General features: G+C 37.6%; 1 protein-coding gene across 1 annotated transcript in view; it reads left to right on the top strand.

Annotated features, from left to right (window-relative positions):
• The window catches only part of TMEM245 (transmembrane protein 245), a 78,588-nt gene that overhangs the window by 14,665 nt on the left and 46,356 nt on the right, over positions 1-17,567 (top strand). Inside the window, exons 5-7 of the mRNA XM_031055635.1 lie at positions 3,384-3,608; positions 7,641-7,810; positions 12,638-12,661. Of these exons, the coding sequence (XP_030911495.1) occupies positions 3,384-3,608; positions 7,641-7,810; positions 12,638-12,661 (419 nt within the window). The remainder of the gene's footprint in view (positions 1-3,383; positions 3,609-7,640; positions 7,811-12,637; positions 12,662-17,567) is intronic.

Genomic DNA, 17,567 nt, shown 5'->3' with positions numbered 1-17,567 from the left:
GATACCCATCCATGTGGTCTAAGTGGTCCTTCCTGGTCTTCCAAGAGTTTCCAGTGTATATGGCAAACAAGTCTGCAATTTCTGAAGCAGATGCTACTGCAGTACTTTGTAGAGAAGATTCTATTGTCTTGTTGGCTTCAAATATGGTAGATACTAAAATCTTTAAATGAAGTAATGACTCTCAGGTTCCCTTTTGCCCTCCCTTCTTTGTTTTCTTAGAAAAAAGCATAAGAAATATTTTTCACGTGAAATTACAGAAAGATGTGGTCCGTCATGACAAGTACCTTCATCCTCATGTTCTGAGGACTTCTTCATTAATAATAGTAAAGTTAATGTTTTCCTAACTTATGCCCTGCATAGAGATACAGACACCTGCCTTTCTGTTTATGTTACAGTTTCTTTGTCTTCTCCCTGGGAGGGAGAATAATTCAAAATACTGTAACGGCAAGAAATTGATGTAACAGAGAACATACTGTGTAATGAAAAGAACAGGTCTTAATAAGGTAGCCTGGAAAATTTGTGCTTTTTTTGTTGCTGTTGTTCAAAGTACCATTCATTCTGATTTTGCTAGAATTTTTTCCTGAGTATTGTGCTAGCTGTTTAGACTGTCATGCTTTCATTAGTTGGACGATAGAAAGGTGTTTTTCAGGTTTCAACTCTCAAAATATCATGAAGCACACTAAATGGGATTTTACAGAAACTGAAGTTACTCAAAATCACTGTACTGACAGTTCTGTTTTTCTGTTTGTGTTGACAAGGCACTCACACCTTGGTTTGCAGAGCATATCTTGCCAGCAGAAGGTGACTTTTTTCATTTGCAATTTTGGTTCTTTTCTGGGTAGATCAGCTTTGTGAACTGGTTTATGAGAGTCATCTAAATGGCAGTTCTGATGCAGGCCTGTGTTTGTCATGAGGCAAATATTGGGTCATTGGGAGTGACAGTTTAGTTTTGCTAAAAGTGCTGGAGAACTGCATTCTGAAAAAGTTCTTGCCTTGGTATCCCCTAGAACTTTTTCTTTTCCTTTTTCTTTCTTTTCCTCTTTCTTTCTTTCCTTTTTTTACTTCCTCATCTCTTGCCCCTCTGTTTTGTGTTCTGTGTACAGTCTGCTTACAGGGAAACTGTAAGAAATAAGACTGTTAAATTGTTACTGCTTTTAACATTGCTGTTGCTGTTATTTAATTAAATCATTCTTCATTGCAAAAATATGTCAATCAAATTTTTCATTACAAAAAGAAGGAATGTTCTCTTTTATTTCCCAAAGGTTGACTACTAAGGAGTTTTTGGGCAAAAAATATTGAATAACTTTCATCTAAGGCATAGACTTCAGCTAATTATTCTGGTTTTGCTTTTGGTGCTTCCTTTTGTTTGATAAATATTTGAGTTTCTGCTTGTTGTATTATTGCTTCTTATGTTGATTATATTAACTTTGGAGCAGAACAGTAAGAAGTGTTGAATAAATTGAAGGGGGAAATTCTTTATTATGGGCATACTGATTTCAGATTTGTGTTTCTTTAGTGCAACCATTTGTTTCTGTTAGTACTCTTGTGCTTTATTACATATAGACTGAGAAGTACAGGGGACTCATAGACCCTCTTCTCTATGAGAAAAATACTTTGTCTTTTAAAGAAAATTTCTGTTTACAGGTAACTTTTTCTCTCCCCTTACATAAAGTTCTTTGTAGTTATATAGTAGGGCTGGCTATCATCCCCTGAAGATATGCACTGATTTGCCAAGAACCTCCCCACTTGAAGCTTCTGCTGTGCTTAGCTGCTTGCAGAATTCCTTCTTTCAGGTTGCATGCCATAGTTCCTTCATGAATATTCTGCAGTTCCACCAAATACATAACCAGCAACCATCTGATGTTTCTGTCATCATCTCAGTCTCAATCCCAACTGGGTGAATCAATGGATTTGCACTGTTGTTTTGGTGTGGTGGGGATGTGTTCATAAACTGTAAAAGTAATTCCACTTACCTAGAATACCAGTGAAGATTTCTGCAAGAAAAGAGGAGTGTCCATCTGCTGTGTGAGCATGCAGTTTGTTTGTTACTCTTACTGTATGACAAATGAGTGATGCCTTTTTGAACGTTTTAGCTGTCATGCTTTAGGCTAGGAATGGTTTTGGTGACACACTGCAAGCAAAAACGTGTGTGTGGAGTACGAGTAGTTTGACTGCTGTGCATGTAGTATGCTGTAGTACAGTTTTTATGCAGTTTTTCTTCATGGGAGAAGATGTGTCTGTGGCACAAGTCCAGTGAAAGAGTTGTGCTCATCATTTACCAGCTGTGTGGTATGTACCAGCATATTAAATTGCCTTTTATGTTTCAGCACAGAGTAACTTTTCAGGTTTTTCTGTGTGCCTTCCTGCACTATGGCTGCAGACTTTGCTCAAGTAGTGATGTGTGGGAAATGTGTGCATTTGGACAACAGCACAGACCCTCAGTAAAAGCTAATACTGATGTTCTCAGGGAGAAATTTTACATGGGGTGGCTGAAGGTGGATTTGGTGTCATCCAGCAGCTGAAAGATCAAATAAATAAATAAATTGTCATGTTCTGCATCCAAAAATTTTAATTTGAACATAATATTTTTTGCATGAAAAGACTATTGTTTATGTTTAGGGTCTTTAACACATCAGTTTACATTTCTGAATTTAATTTCTTGTTTGCTAACTTATGAGTGAGACTGACAAAATTTGTTATCCACTAACTTGTGCTTGATGTTACTAATATTTGTTACACAGAGCAAGGAATTTAGGATGGCAGTGTGAGTGCTCCTATATTTGTGTTGTGAGTGATCTGGAAAAGTAGTGAGACAGTTGTAAGATACAAGCTTTCTCTTCAGTGCATACTCTATATTTTTTGTTCTCTTTAAATGAGTTTTAAGCAAATCTAAGATTCCTTTTTGAGTACTTGAAGTAAAGGGAAATGAAAGATTTATTTTAAGACTTCAGATTTTTTCTAGAAGTTAATTATATTTTGTGTTTTTTCATGGTCTTATGGTTCTTTGATAAAACATATTTGGCTTGTAATTTACCTGCAGGGACAGGAGCCCTCTTAGAGACTGTAGCAACTTCTCATCTCTCCTCCTCTCAGCACTGTTTGGCATGGTGATGCAGGATGTGGGAGAGTTTACACAGCCTTGTTCTAGCTTTTCAAAATGCAGATCAGTGCCAAGGCTGTCTCAGTCTTTTAGAGAAATTAAAAGAAAAAAAATCAACCCTAAAACAACAAGAACACAGCCTTTTGCTGCTGTCCCTTCCTTCACCCCCACCTTCCAAAAAAAAAAAAAAAGGAGATAATTTGGGAATAGGGAACATATTCTGTTTTGTGGTGAATATTAATGTGATAATTTCCATTTCTTTGTTTGCATGTGTTTGTTTTAGGATCAACAGCAGAAAGTGATCAGCCTCCACCTCCACGAGAGTCATCATCTTTCAGCACCTCCTCTTCATCATCTTCTGGGAACAGACAAAGAACTGAGATTGGATCTTTTCTTAGAAAAAAGAAAACTAGTGATATTTACTTTGTTACTCTTGTGTGGGCCATTGTCATTGTTCAGATCTGGCTAAATTTTTGGATTGTGCAGCTATTGCCAGTGCCGTTTGCAGGTAATAATCCAATTACTAGACATGTTTGGCATCATGTTAAATAAAACAGGAGGAAAGGCTTGTAGGCTTGTATGAGTTTTAAATAAAAGCTTTTTCATGGCTTGCTAAGACAAGATGAACTGCAGCTTCAAAAAGGAGGATTGATGTATCCTGGCTATTACCTCGTAGTGGACAACTCTGTTAAATTGCTTTGTCTATTGACTATTGTAGTTACCTTAAATAATATAGTGCCATACCTTACATAGTAAGAATACTTCTGGTTTAGACCATTTAGTTCTTCCTCCTGATGTCAGTTCTTTCATATTTTTGCACCTGTAAATGAAGAATAGTTTAGCTGTTACTCAGTAGTGAAGTAGAGCTCATGTTGGCTTTTAATTTCTGTAAAAAATGAGTTGCTAGGCACTGAGGACGAGTCACAAGATAAATTTAGTTCCAGTTTTAGGTCTGAGGTTAATTAGCCTTGTTGCTTCCATCTATATGCATCTGTTCTCCTATATATCAGGTAAGAATTGGAGTAGTTACAATAGCTATCAAAAGATATTATTTTAAGGCTGGATGCCACTTTTTCCTCTATTCTTTTGGGGGAGTGAAAAGGGAAAATGGGAACTCTAGGAGTATGTGTGAGCTGCTATGAATTGGAAGGCATTTCTTTCCATCCCCCTACTGTAAACAAAGTGAGTTTCCTAGTTTGCTTGAATTTTCTCTAAACTTCAGCTAAAATGCTAATTTTTATCACTTGAATGTACCTATTTTATCACTTGAATATACCTATTTTATTTTTTATGAGGTGTGGTGGGTTGGCCCCAGCTAGTGGCCAAATACCCTCCAAACCAGTCATTCTTACAGTGTTTTAATGTGGGCTTATCTGTGAGCTGCATTCCCTTTAGGGAGGCATGGGCTTGGGATTTTCCTTATCCCTAGGCCACAGTCCCTTCAAGAGGTGTACCTGCTCCAGCATGGATCCTCTGTAGCCCAGGGTCCCTCTGAGTGGTGTGTCTGCTCCTCTGCAGAGCACTTCTGCTTCCCTGGCCTTTTCATTACCTCTCTTCATCCCTCTGTTCCTTTTTCCTCTCTAGTCACTTTTTCTGTCTTCCTTCCTCTTCTCTCTGCCCGGGGTTTCTGCCCTTCCTTAGATACATTTCCACTGAAGCAACACACCCGTGCCTGATGGGCTCAGCTTTGCCAGGGATGGAGCTGTTGTGGAGCCACGTGGAGCTGTGTCTGGGAAATGGCAACCCCTGCTCTCTTCCCATAGTGGCCACCCCAGAGGCCACCCTGCTACCAAAGCCTGAGAGCTGTGCACAGAACACAAAGCTCTGTAAAGCATCTGGAACTTGTGACTTGGGGTCACATGTAGAGATTGGAAGGGCTGTGAACTCCAAGGCATGGAGAAAGGAACAGCTGCACCTTTGGCTGTGGCACTGTAGCAGCAGCTAAAGGGTGATGTGATGGCAAGACATATAAATAGCTGAATGCAGGGTAAAGCAGAGAGGGGTTTGACCTTTGTTTCATTCCAGTATAGCTACTACAGAAGGAACTTCCCAGTTTTGGTGTCTGGGTGTCATGGGAGATGGCAATCACGAGTGAAAAAGCAATTAGAAAATAAATTTTAGACTTATTAGAGGCAGAGTTTATGTGACTAGTTTACTGAAAAGTCAAGGAGTAACTTAACCACTGTTCAGAAACCCCTACATGTGAGGAAAAAGGGGAGCAGCAGTTCTGCAGCTAGACAGAAGTGAATGGTTTAAGCTTGAGCCACACAAGTCTAGATTAAAGTACACATCTAAATGAGACACATGAATACTGCTCCTGACAGTCATTAGGTCTAAAATAACTACCCAAACAATAAACTCCAGCCAAAAGAGAAATTGCTTTTGGGAATATTTGTGACTTGTTGCCTTAGCAGTGACACTGGGCCATGATGTGCTTTTTTGTGAATAGAACTGAGTAATCAGAAAGATATTACACATGGGCAGTATAATGATGAACAGAACCAAACTCAGAACAGTGGATTACATTAAAGGTCAGAAGGTGAGTGATTATAGTCTGCATGGCTAAAAGAGAGGGAATTGTAAAAATACTAGGAAAATAGGAAGGCTAATAAAGCAAGTTTCCTTGCAATGGTTCAAGTTTAAAGAGACTAGTAATAACTTGAGGCACTTCTGAGACCTTAAAGAGGATGCTTCTAGTATGTAAAAGCCCCCCAAAACCTCCCCAAAACTTTAAATAGGTGTTAATTTCACCAGAGTTACTTATACTGGTAAAGAGGACTCATGCAAAGTAGTGTTTAGATTATTAGAAACATCTTGGTGCTATTAACATTTTTCCTTGAATGCATTTATACTTCAGTTGGAATGAAATGGTCTTTTTAAATCGCTTAGCATAGAGGGTGGAAAAATGATACCATAATTATACCATAAAATGAAAAGGTGAAAGAATTGCTGTGAATTGAAAAGCTAAGCAATGAAACATGTTGTGGAACACTTGCAGCATTTTACTGAGTGATTTGAGCCTGGAAATCCTGATATTGTCTCTAAGATCTTTAATTTACTTCCTTACGTGTTCTGTTGTATCTTTTTCTTTTTTTAATTTTTTCAGATAATTTTCTGCTTCCTGCAGATTTTTGGAACTTGTTATTATGCGGACTTTTTCTTGTTTTGCTCAGTGCTTTCTAATAACAGTTAGAAATAACAGTCTCTTTAGCTTTTCCTCTCTTGTCTCTTTTTAACTTAATATGTTTACAGCTGTTTGACTGTAGCATTTCCTTTGCAATGAGTAACAGTACATTTTTTAGAAGATACTATGTAAACACTTACACTTAAGTAACAGTGGAAGATTAGAATGCCATTTGAGGATCTTGTTCACCTTGTAAAATGCAAGCCTGCCTGGCTTTGCTTAGCAGCAGTTTGTGTTGTGACCATGAGCTGCATTTCATCATACAAAACTTCAGCCTTTAAGTTCAGTGCTGGCACTCACACTGTGTTTTCTCCTTTTTTGTATCTTTGCCACTCATTTTATTAGAGAAATTATTGGATTGTTCTGTTTCTTCAGGAGAATAAATCCCATATTTGCCACATGGTGGTGCCAGAGGGTAAGTGAACTAAATGTCAGCAAATCATTGCACTGGCTCTCCGAAACAAGAACAAGAATATAAACTGTTCCATGTGTGGCTTGCAGAGAATAAGCTCTTGTTGAATTTGGATAAATGCCCTGTAGGTAGTAAAAGTTAGCCTTTTTGGCTATGTATGCCATTTTACACTTCTCCAAGTAGAAACATGATGTGAATTTTTGATGATGAAGTGATGTACTGCCAACTGTTGTGGAGCTCATATATGGCAGTAAATAATGAATCTGGTCTGGAGAATAGTCACAAAAAAAAATTATTAAAAAAGTAAAGTTACAAGTAGTGATAGAAACTTCAGTACCCTGTATTGCCAAGATGAAATGCTAATCACAAATAGCTTTCTTTAACATTTAAAAGCAAAATCTTTTCAGTAATATTTCAAAAGAAGATTTAAATGGATGCTTCTTTACTGTGAAATTCTGCATGATGTGGTGTCAGTTCTTGAAGGAAAGATGCACTTTAACAACTTAGAAGGCCTAAAGCTTAAGAATTTAGGCTGAAGATTTTCTTTTATGTGTAAGGTGCTGTTAAGTTCTGATTGTGGTACTTCATGTGGAGCCATTTGGCATGGTGTGTGTGTGTGGATATGGAAGAAATCCACTGTACTGGAATAATAGAGTGGCATCTTCTTATCCCAGGCCTTGATCAAGTCTGAGCTGCATTTTTGGGTAGTGTGCTGTCACTTTTCTTGTGCTGTCATCTAAGTTCCATGTGGATAAGCACAGCTGCAAAGATAGTGAGGAGATTAGTACTAAACACACTGGCAAATTCCAGAAGTTTTTAATGGGAAATAAAACTCAAGAATCTTTTCCTTTCTTTTTCATCAGTCTTCCAGAACAGAATAAATAAGTAGTCTTGTGGTGCTCCTCTGAAGTCTCTGATAGTAAATTTCCTTCTTGTGGTTACAGTTTGGGCACTTAAAAAATTCGTCGTTCATTTTGGAGTTTTGAACTTCATGGCAAAGCACTGCAAAAGTTGGTGGCAACTGGTTGAAAATTTTGTGAAGGAACGTCAGGAAGCTCTTGCTCCACGGCCCATCAGAGGACTTGGAAGTGTTATGCTAAAGCTTGACAGTAAGGTATTTCTACTTACTTCCTTAAGTGACTTGAAAGTTTGTTTTATTCTGTTTTGCCATATTCTGCGATGCTTTAATTCTAAAATAAATGTCTGTCACTAATGGATACGTCTTTCATGTAAAACTGTATTTGTTTTATGGTGTATTTTAAATTCTGTCTCTTCTATCACTATTCACACTTAAGTGCACAGTTAAATTTGTTAAATGATTGCATGCAGACCTTTACAGGAGTCACTTTTAAAATGTCGAATCACCTTTATAAGGTTCCTTATCTGAGTAAGGCAAAGTTCTCTTAATCTTACCTGGTTACAAAGATTTTGAATTTAAACCTAAGGAGCTTTAGTCTGAAGGATAAGATGTTCCTACTTCTTATGTGAAAATTTAATTAAAAAGCAGACCATTGTGTTTGGGTAGTAGGGCCCAAGTTAGTTCAGACATATTTGTCTGTACTGTGTGGAAGCAAAGTTGTTGCACACAGTAGTATGGTGGTACAGAAATGAGTTTTCCTTCTGTAAGTGAAGAAATATGTGGGATAAAGTATTTGGGAATTGCCACAGAATAAGGCTTCTCTGTTCCCCTTCCTTCTTCCCCATGCAAAATATGCCAACATTTGCATTGCAAATTGCATAGTTGGAAAGCTCCAGGAAATTCATAAAGTTTCTTTCATTAAGAATTTTAAGTTTTCATGTAAATGGGTAGATGGATTATTTTGTTTGTAACAGCGATGGCACTGTGTAAGAATGTGGTTTCTGTAAATGTGTTGTTTAAGTATTCTCTGCTCTGGAAAAAGCCTTTATCTTAGGACTTCTGTAACTGAAGAGCTGAGCCCTGTAAGTACATTTGTCAGAGCATCTGTACCTTGACAGATTGGTCTTGCAGTTTATAGCTCTAAATTCCTATAGGAGAGGGAGGAGCTTAAACCTGGATCTAATGGGTGAATGGATAACAAAAGGTCAACAAAAGCATTAAAATGGCTGTAGGAAGAAAGTGATGATTTCACAGGGTTCATTGAGGAAGAATTTGAAAAAGGAAAAGCCTTTCAAAATACAGCTATGAACACAATAATGTGGTTTTCCAAAGGCAGTGAAAATTACTAACGTGGGGATAAAAGATTACATTATCCAAAGTTTTGCATAAAAAGATTTTGTTCTGTAAGTAAGAAGCCACTCTAGACACAATGTTGAATGTATTGTTGTTTCATGAGTTGTCAACTTTGGTATCCTTGTATTGTATAACTGTATGACACAGTATCCTTCCTAATTCCAGCAAGTCTTTTCTCCTTAAAGAAGGTAGGGCTTTAATGTGCAGCAGAACCTCTCGCTCTTCAGCTTAAATGTACTTAAGGTCAGTTTATTTACATGTTGTTTTTGTCTAAGCAGGAGAACAGTGTTGACCTACTCATTTCCCCATCTTCCTTCACTCCTCCGTTTTTTAGATGACAGCTGTATTCCTCCTGAGTGTGTGCTCTGTGTATTAAAGCAGTTTAAGCTTTCCCAGACATTACTAGAAGGGCACTTGATAATCTGCATGATTCTGTTGTCCTCATTTATGCCTATTCTAATTCTGTTTCAGCCAGCATTTATCACGGGTGGCTGGGATTATATGTATTTAATTTCTACTGGTTGTGCTCATTCTATGTATTGTAGGATGATGGATGCATAGTATCTCAGAATTTGGGAAGCAATGCCGCAGGTTATTGGCAGTTACATTTTTTGTAGGGACGGGGAAACAAGAGAAGTAAAAATTACATCCTTGCAAGATTTTTCAAGTTGTATTGCCGAATGTTTTGGCTTCAGTAGGCACTGTTGAAGAGAAAGTAAAAAATACATGAACACAAAATAGAAATTTAAAGAGTAAATTGTTACAGCTTACCTTTTATTGGCAGTGTGTGAGAAACCAAGACTGAGGGATCATTTCCTTTGCAATTAGAAGTTTAATTTTTAATATTTTGTTTCTAGTTTATTTATATGGGAGCTAGATCTGCTTAGGGTTATTGTTTGGTTTGGTTTTTTGTTGGTATGCAAAATTAGTTGGAAACTGAATCTTAGCATCAGGATGTATTGAGAATCTTAGCTAAGTACAGCCAGCCATTGACTAGGTCTTTTTCACACAAACACTTAGTGGTAGTACTTGGGCTGGCAAACATGGTATGTCCAATTAGGATATACTTCCAGATTTGAGTGAAATGTAGTGAGAATGAGGAACATATCTTAGAGTGACATGTCTTTTTCCCAAACAAATTTTAGGAAGCTAGTGTAGATAGTCTGGAAAATAACCCATTGTGAGAAATGGGTGAGTACTGCTCATGCATGCAAATCTGAGCTTTACTGATTATATCTGTTTTTTAAACAAAACCATCAAAAAAATAACTGCTCCTCTGACAATTCTCATTTACCCCTGGTTCTCCTGGAAGTGCAGAGAAATTTGAAATTAAGAGAAACTCTGGTCATGAGAAAGAAAAGGGCATTTCATTTTATTGCTTTTATAAGCAGTAGGTAGGTCAGTCTCTGTATGAATGTGTCTCCTTTAAGAATGGGCTATGAAAATGGGATGTTGTTACTGTATCCTGTCGTTACTGTATGTTCCTGGCTGTGCATTTGCCTCATGGAGAGTCAGCAGACAGCAGTTCAGATGTGAGAGGCTTCCTGGCGGAGAGAGTAGGGAGATTTCACTTGTCAGCCACTGAACCATCCTAAACTTAATAGATGAGGTATCGTGGGTGTTCTTATCAACAGTAGAGAATTAATAATTTTCTTTACTGATTTCTTAAAATTTATTTATTTTAAGGAGGACTGTTGTCTTACAATATGATGACTGCAGTTTGCTTATAGAATTTTTGAGGGAGTTTAGCAGCATTGGCAGTGGCTCAGCTGCATGCAATAGACTTTTACTCCTTGGAATGTACTAATATTTTACATACATGCTTTCTGATGTACTTAAATGAATCATGTAGTTCTTATATGCTTTTTCTAGGTATAGTGCACTAGAATTTTATATGTGGATTATTTGGATTGTTTGGATTTTGGATAAAGTCAGCTTCTATTTCTTCTGGTACCAAGTTCATTACATAGTTTAACCAAGCACAGAAAACAAGCATAATCTCTGCCAATAGTTATATTATTATAGAAAATACTTTCATACACATGTAAGAACTTAGATGAATAGTTTTCCAATAAAATACTGGAAAAGTGGCTATAGACTTATTAGTTTTGGATGATTTGAATATTAGAATTAAGCTGTAGCCTATTTTCAAATGTAGGTTGATTACATTTGTAGAACTACTTAAACATCAGTATTGGTAAGCTATTAGGCAGATGTAGCCTCCCAGGTATTGTCTTAAATGTTGATAAAAGATATTGTTATTTTGGACATATAATGTTATTTCCTAGTTACTGTATTTATCATCCAGTTCCTGGAAATGAGAGAAAAATACTAAAGACTTCCTTTCACATTCAGCTAAAATCTTAGGGCTTTTTGGTTGTATGGAATTGCAAAGTAGAGCAATACAGCTCTGAGATCTGTGTTTTTTGCAAAACGAACCTCAGGTACAGGTAGAAGGTTTTAAAGTGGAGAAATAAAGTTAAAAGTATGTCGTTTAATCAGAAAACAACTTTCCCTTTTTTCAGAGATAAATTACTCCATAGGTGAAGAGGTAAAATAGAAACAAATTCTACAGCGTCAGTTTGAGCCTTTTGAAGCCTTGTAATTGATTTCTGTGACTGTGACTCTTTCCATAAGTAGAAAAAGCTAATAAACATGAGTGCTTTATGACATATTTTATTTTCATATTTCCTAATGTTCACTATTCTTTGTAAATCTGCTTCTAACTTAATTAACATTATGAGATATTTATAAATATGAAATATTCATACCTTCTGTTTCCATTGGGAGCTAATGTAATTTGTGGCAACTGGCAAACATGTTAGATTTACTGAGAATTCAATGGTCTTGTTTTCAGGGAGAAACAAACTTCACTTACATGATCTTAATCTCTAAGAGAGATGAATAACAACATTAAAGCTCTTCTCTGTTCTGATTATGTTACTAATGATTAGTAATGGTTAGAATTAGGAGTATAATCCTACATAAACTAGGTCCTGAAATGGATATACTTTAACATGTGGATGAGCATCAGTAATGAAAAATAACTTCAGTGCAAAAGGAGAAATTGACTGTTGAGAAGTGCAAGGAGAATTACATGAAATCTGTACATTTATATAATCTACAGTTTGCTGTTGTATGTGTATCAGACTTAATTATGTATTTGATGTTGTGCCATTGAATATGAATGCTTTAATATGAATATTTTCATATGAATATGAAAAAACATATGAAATCTGTCCAAGGGTGATTGACATAATAGGAGTGTTTTGAAATGCATAGAATGGGAATATTTGAATGTCTGAATGGGAATATTAATGCCATAAACGAGTACCTCATGTGAAGGTTTGGTGTTTTGCTGAAATGTCCTTCTCAGAGTACAAGTCCTGTTCTGAAATGTGATGGTAGCTGTCACTATAATTAAACTGGAGTTGTCCAGATTATGCTGAGAGCTCTGTTAATGCCATTAAAGTGTTCATATTTGTTATATCCGTCTTTGTTTCAAAAGTGCATGTTAGTAGTAAAACCCAGGTTCTTGCATTAGAATTTGTTATGATCTTTTCTTCCTATTGCAATTTACCTTTGTGTCTAGAACAATTTCATTTTCATTCTGTGGATGACTTTGCCTGCCTCTCATTGCTTTTTTCCCCTATTACTGCATTTTTCAATAATTTTCCACTGTGTTGTGTTTTTTTCCCTTTTCTTCCATCTCCGCCTGCCACTGACAAGCTGTGGCACTGGCTTAATAAGAAGGTAAATAAACAGAAAAATTATGATTCCAGCTAATGGATTCTGTGGTTTTGGGGAGTTTGATTTTTCTATAATTTTTTTTTTATTTTGCAGCATGAACACTCCTTAACATGCCTTGCTTCATATAGATTTCTATCTCAAATGCCTCTTTTCCAGCTCTTGGTATAAGCTACTGAAGGTCATATAATTCTGTCTGATCTCTTCTACTCCAGTGAATGCACATAGTTAAATGTTTAGCACAGCAGAGTATTGCATTAGAATTTCAAGGGGTAGAGTAATTTAGGGGCATTTTTATTTAAGAATAGTTGATCCCTGCCTGGTCCCCACTTGTACAGCTAACAAAACGAGTTCTCTCCCAACCTGGAGAGCTGTTCTCTGCACAGGGAAAGCATCAGTTAACCAAATTACCGGGGGAGCTGTGAGGCTGTGAAGCACAGTTGTAGTTCTGTAAGTGCTTGCAAATGGGTGCATGGGCTGGTTTCACTGAGTGCTGTCAGTCTTTTACTTTTGCAATGCCAAACTTGTCTGTGTACACAGGCATAGTACCTAGTGTGCCAAGAGTGAATGCATACAAAACGAGACTTTGCATGGCCTCAGAACTGCTGAATCTTAACAAGTCTGAAGGGAAGAAAAAGGCGGATTTAAAAAAAAATAGGTAGTTTGTTGCGGTGCGACCGCTTTTTGGTTCATAGTTGAGTTTATTAGTCAAGCTGTAATTACGATATTTAAGTTGGTACGTTCTGTTCCCCCCCGCCATGTTATGTTGAAATGGTTCTGCCTTGTCTCCCTCCCTGCCTTCCCCCTCCAGCAGTTATATACAATCCCCCGGTTGCCAGGGAAACTCCCGCCTTCTTGTATCAGTTATTATGTCAGTCCTTAGTTCCCTCCTCGGTTACCATGGTTTCCGTGCAGACCCCTCCCATGTTTCCCCAGCACCCCCCCTGTCCGTCATTCTCTACCCACACCCTTTCCCCAGAACTTTCCACTCTGGGCAGAGAGTGGTTGGAGCAGGAATTGCTGTCCCTCCCCAACAAATCCCCCATTCGCTGTTCTGTTATGCCCATCATTATGTTCTGTGTGTTCATTTGCCCGGGGGCGGCTCGCTCCTCCCTTCGAGATCCCTTCATAAGTTCTGTTAACCCTGCCTTTGGCGGGAGTTCCGTGCAGCGGTCTAAACTTTCTTAGGAATTCCGTGCTGCGAAGAGTTGGTGCCTTCTTCGCTTTCTTGCGCTGCCTTAGTTCCTGCTGCTGTCAGCCCGCCCTTTGCGGTGCTGCCTTCCCCACCCTGCCATGAGGGAGAGCACCGCGGACAGCTGCTCGCCCAGCTTGCCTCCTTACCGGAGCAAGGGCTGCATGGCCACACAGCTGTCCCCAGCAGGCTGTTGGCGTGCCATGTGGGGCTAGCCGGGCTCTGACAGCATTGCACGGCAACAGAAGTTGGTATAGCTAAAATATTTTTTTTCCTATTACGTGGCTTTTAAAACTGTGTGATATGTTTTCATGATTGAGTTATAATTGTCCATGAAGAGGGGCATTTTTAATGTTCTTTTGCCCTTGACTGTATTTCTCCTGTCTTAAAATCACATTTTTATTTCCCACTATGAAATGTGTATCTTATGTGAGCAACTTGTGGTTAGTAAATATGTGCACCCATAACCTGTCATTTTTTTTTTTAAATTAGATACTGGTTTGTTAGCAGAGTTCAGGTAAAGAGCTGAGTTAGGTGACCACAAGAGAAAGTGTAGTCTCGACTGCTTTTTTTCTGTCATTTGTCATTTTTGTTGAAAATTCATGAGTAGATACGGGTTTTTTTCCTTAATACTGGTAGGTTGCAAAACCTATTTAATAATAATAGGTTTTAATCTAATAGCTTTAAATGCTAAAATGTCTGGATTTTATTTTTAGTTTAGAAATTTGCATTATTTGGCAAAACCCTGTGGATATAATTTCTCAACAGAGTGTGGTTTTTTTTACTTGGAGTTGTGTTTGAAAACTGTTGGTTTACTCTACAGTTTGATAAGTAGAAATCCTGATAGTATTATATACAGTGTTGGCTTCTGTGCATGAACATACAGTAATAATATTATAATCAGGATTTTTTAAAAAGTGAAAAAATGTGCAACCAGTGGGTAATTTTGTTGTGTGTAGTGTTTTGGTTATTTTTAGAAAAAAATAAAAAAAAAGTCACTCTCTACCAGAGGCAGAAAAAAGAGGGGATTTGTACTACAGAACACTGGCTGCAATTAAAAGGTGATACCTTTTTTGCCAGTCTTTGAAGGGATGTACTTCAGAGACCACACACATAAATTTCTGATAATCCAGCGGGAAATTTAAAGTCATATGGATATGGTAGAGTTTGAAATGATGGTTGATTATGACTGCTAATGATAAACCTTGGCTTTTTGATTCCTGTTTGTGGTATATATAGCCCAAAATATAGAATAGATTCAGACAGTCTGGCGTAATTTGTTCTTAATAACATTGTCTATGTCAGGAGTCTTTAGAAGGAATTGCTAAATTCTGCTGCTGCTTCTGCAGCAATACTGATGTAGGTAGACTTGAGACCTCACACAGACTGTTCTCTACATTTTCTAGCTTAACTACTCAGCTGACTCATTTCACCATAACCTTGGGATGTGTTCTGGTTACAGACTTCCCCTTATTCTCTGCAGATGATATTAATGAGATGGTATCTTCAAATATTAACTAAGAAAAAGGAAATGAGAAGTCTAAGGAATGTCTTGGGAAAAAATCCTCATAAATAGCGGAGCTGTTTACAGAAAAAAATAAAAATCCATGTTGGTATTTTAATATAGATTTAATCAAATATGAAGTAGATGCCTAGGTGTGCTTTACTGTTTGGGTAATGTAATAAATTAAACATACTAGAAAAACTACTGCCCCAAAGACTATGCAGTATGAAACCTGCAAATGTTAATTCATAGATGATGTATCATACTGCAAAACATGGAGAACCTGCCGAGATAGTAGGATTTCTGATTTTTAAGTATGGACTGTAGATCTGTTACAGCTTAGTGTAAGATGGTTTTGTGTCATCATCCAAAAGTTCAAAGAGGGAGTACTTGCAAATTATTGAGGAGTTTTCTAACAGAGCATAACTCAATCATAAAAAACCTTTTTACAGGGAGTTAAATGAAAATAAAAACCATGATAACCTTTCTGTTCAAAACTGTGACAACTAAAGATAGACTGTCCGCAAAAAAACTATCAAAAATCAGTAATATTTCAGTTTGGTTTTACAAATTGACCTTCTGTAGCTTAGGAGACTGGCTTTCCTTTACCTTTGCATAATGTCAGATGCTGTGGCAGCCTCAGCTTTCTGCTGGTGACTAACCTTTGGATTAGAAGCTTGGAACTGAATATAAAACTTCATGACCTCTGGCTAATGAATGTGTTTAGTCAGTACATGTTTGTCTCTGTGTGCATGCCCATGGTTTACAAGAAGGGTGTAAAGGGAGGTCTGGCAGGGTTGGGGTAAGAGTGAAGTCTGGACCTGATTCAGTGATGAATACAACCACACAGGCATTTAACAGTGCAGCTTGCTGCAGTGAGTAGTTTACCTGCACCTATGCATTATTTAACAGGAGTGTGAAAAGGTGAGGGAAGTTAATGTAGGGTTAATGTAGGGGAAGAAAGTATGTTTTAATAGAAGAAACAAAAAAGTAAATAATGGTGAAATGTGAATGTCCATCTGCTTTTACTTGTACAGTACTCAGTCCAGTTCAGTCTTCTGTTGTGATGTATCTGTACCACTTACATAACTTGGATCCCCTGAAGTCTGTGTTGAGAGATGTAATTGCAGTACCTGTAGGCTTGCCAAAGCTGGCTTTCATCAGGCTTCCTTGGGCTACCTGCCCAAGTAAATAGAGACAGGGTGGGCTGGCATGGCTGAGGCTGCTGCTGGTACCAGTACATCATCAGTGCTGCCATGACTTTACTAACTAGATTAAAGGTAATCCAGGATTTACATGTACTGCAGCTGCTCCTTAATGGCAGTCCAGGCATGTTTGAACTGTCACTATGAGTGTCTGGGAAAGATACCTTGTGCCATCTTGGAGAGAATCCTCAACCTGGTCTTTTGGAGCTTGCCCTTTCATTAATTGCTACAAAACATCTAAAGCATTCAGCCTCACCTCCACTGAGATTTCACCTATTGAATACCCCTCACACAATCATTGAGCCTAGCATTTTTGAAATCTCTGACAGTACTTCCAATTACATAGATGCAGTAAATCTGATTGAAGTACTGTTTGTAAGACTACTGGTTTTCTTTAAACTCTGACTTAGTAAATAGTAGTTTGAACTTTGTCTGAAATGATGAGGGCAGCTTTAATTTTTAATAGCTTAATTTTCAAGTCCATGCTATGAAATTTTCTTCCCCTGCCTATCCAGTGGTGTTTTCTTGGTGATATTTTTTATTTCTGTCCTTTGAAACAAGGACTTTCATTTCTTGCTTCTCTTGCATAATCACTATATGTACATGAGGCTTGGAAGGATACAGCAAATCTCATTTCAGTCTTATTTCCAAAGAGGTAACCCCTATATGTATGCCCTGTGTAGAGGCTGCCCAAAGCTTTTCAGAGCTGCAGTATTGCTGCAGGCAGGTCACTTCCCTCCAGCACTGGCAATACATTTCTGATGGCTGAAATCTGTTAGCAATGCTGAAAACCAAACTTGAGTTAAAAATACTTAAGACAAAAGATTTTTCACATTCCCTCGTGTTTTCTGAGTTCCTTTCTGCAGTTCTTAATGTAGTACAGACTTTGTTACACGGACTTGTTAATTTAGATCAAACAAGGAGCTGGTTACAAAAACTTGAAGTTTAAAAATAATTACTTGATGTACATAAACTACTCAGATACTATCGGATGAACGCACACAAAAAAAA

The sequence above is a fragment of the Geospiza fortis genome, unplaced genomic scaffold, assembly GCF_000277835.1.
Source record: "Geospiza fortis unplaced genomic scaffold, GeoFor_1.0 scaffold206, whole genome shotgun sequence".
Taxonomy (NCBI): Eukaryota; Metazoa; Chordata; class Aves; order Passeriformes; family Thraupidae; genus Geospiza; species Geospiza fortis.
This window is presented reverse-complemented; position numbering and strand designations above follow the sequence as displayed.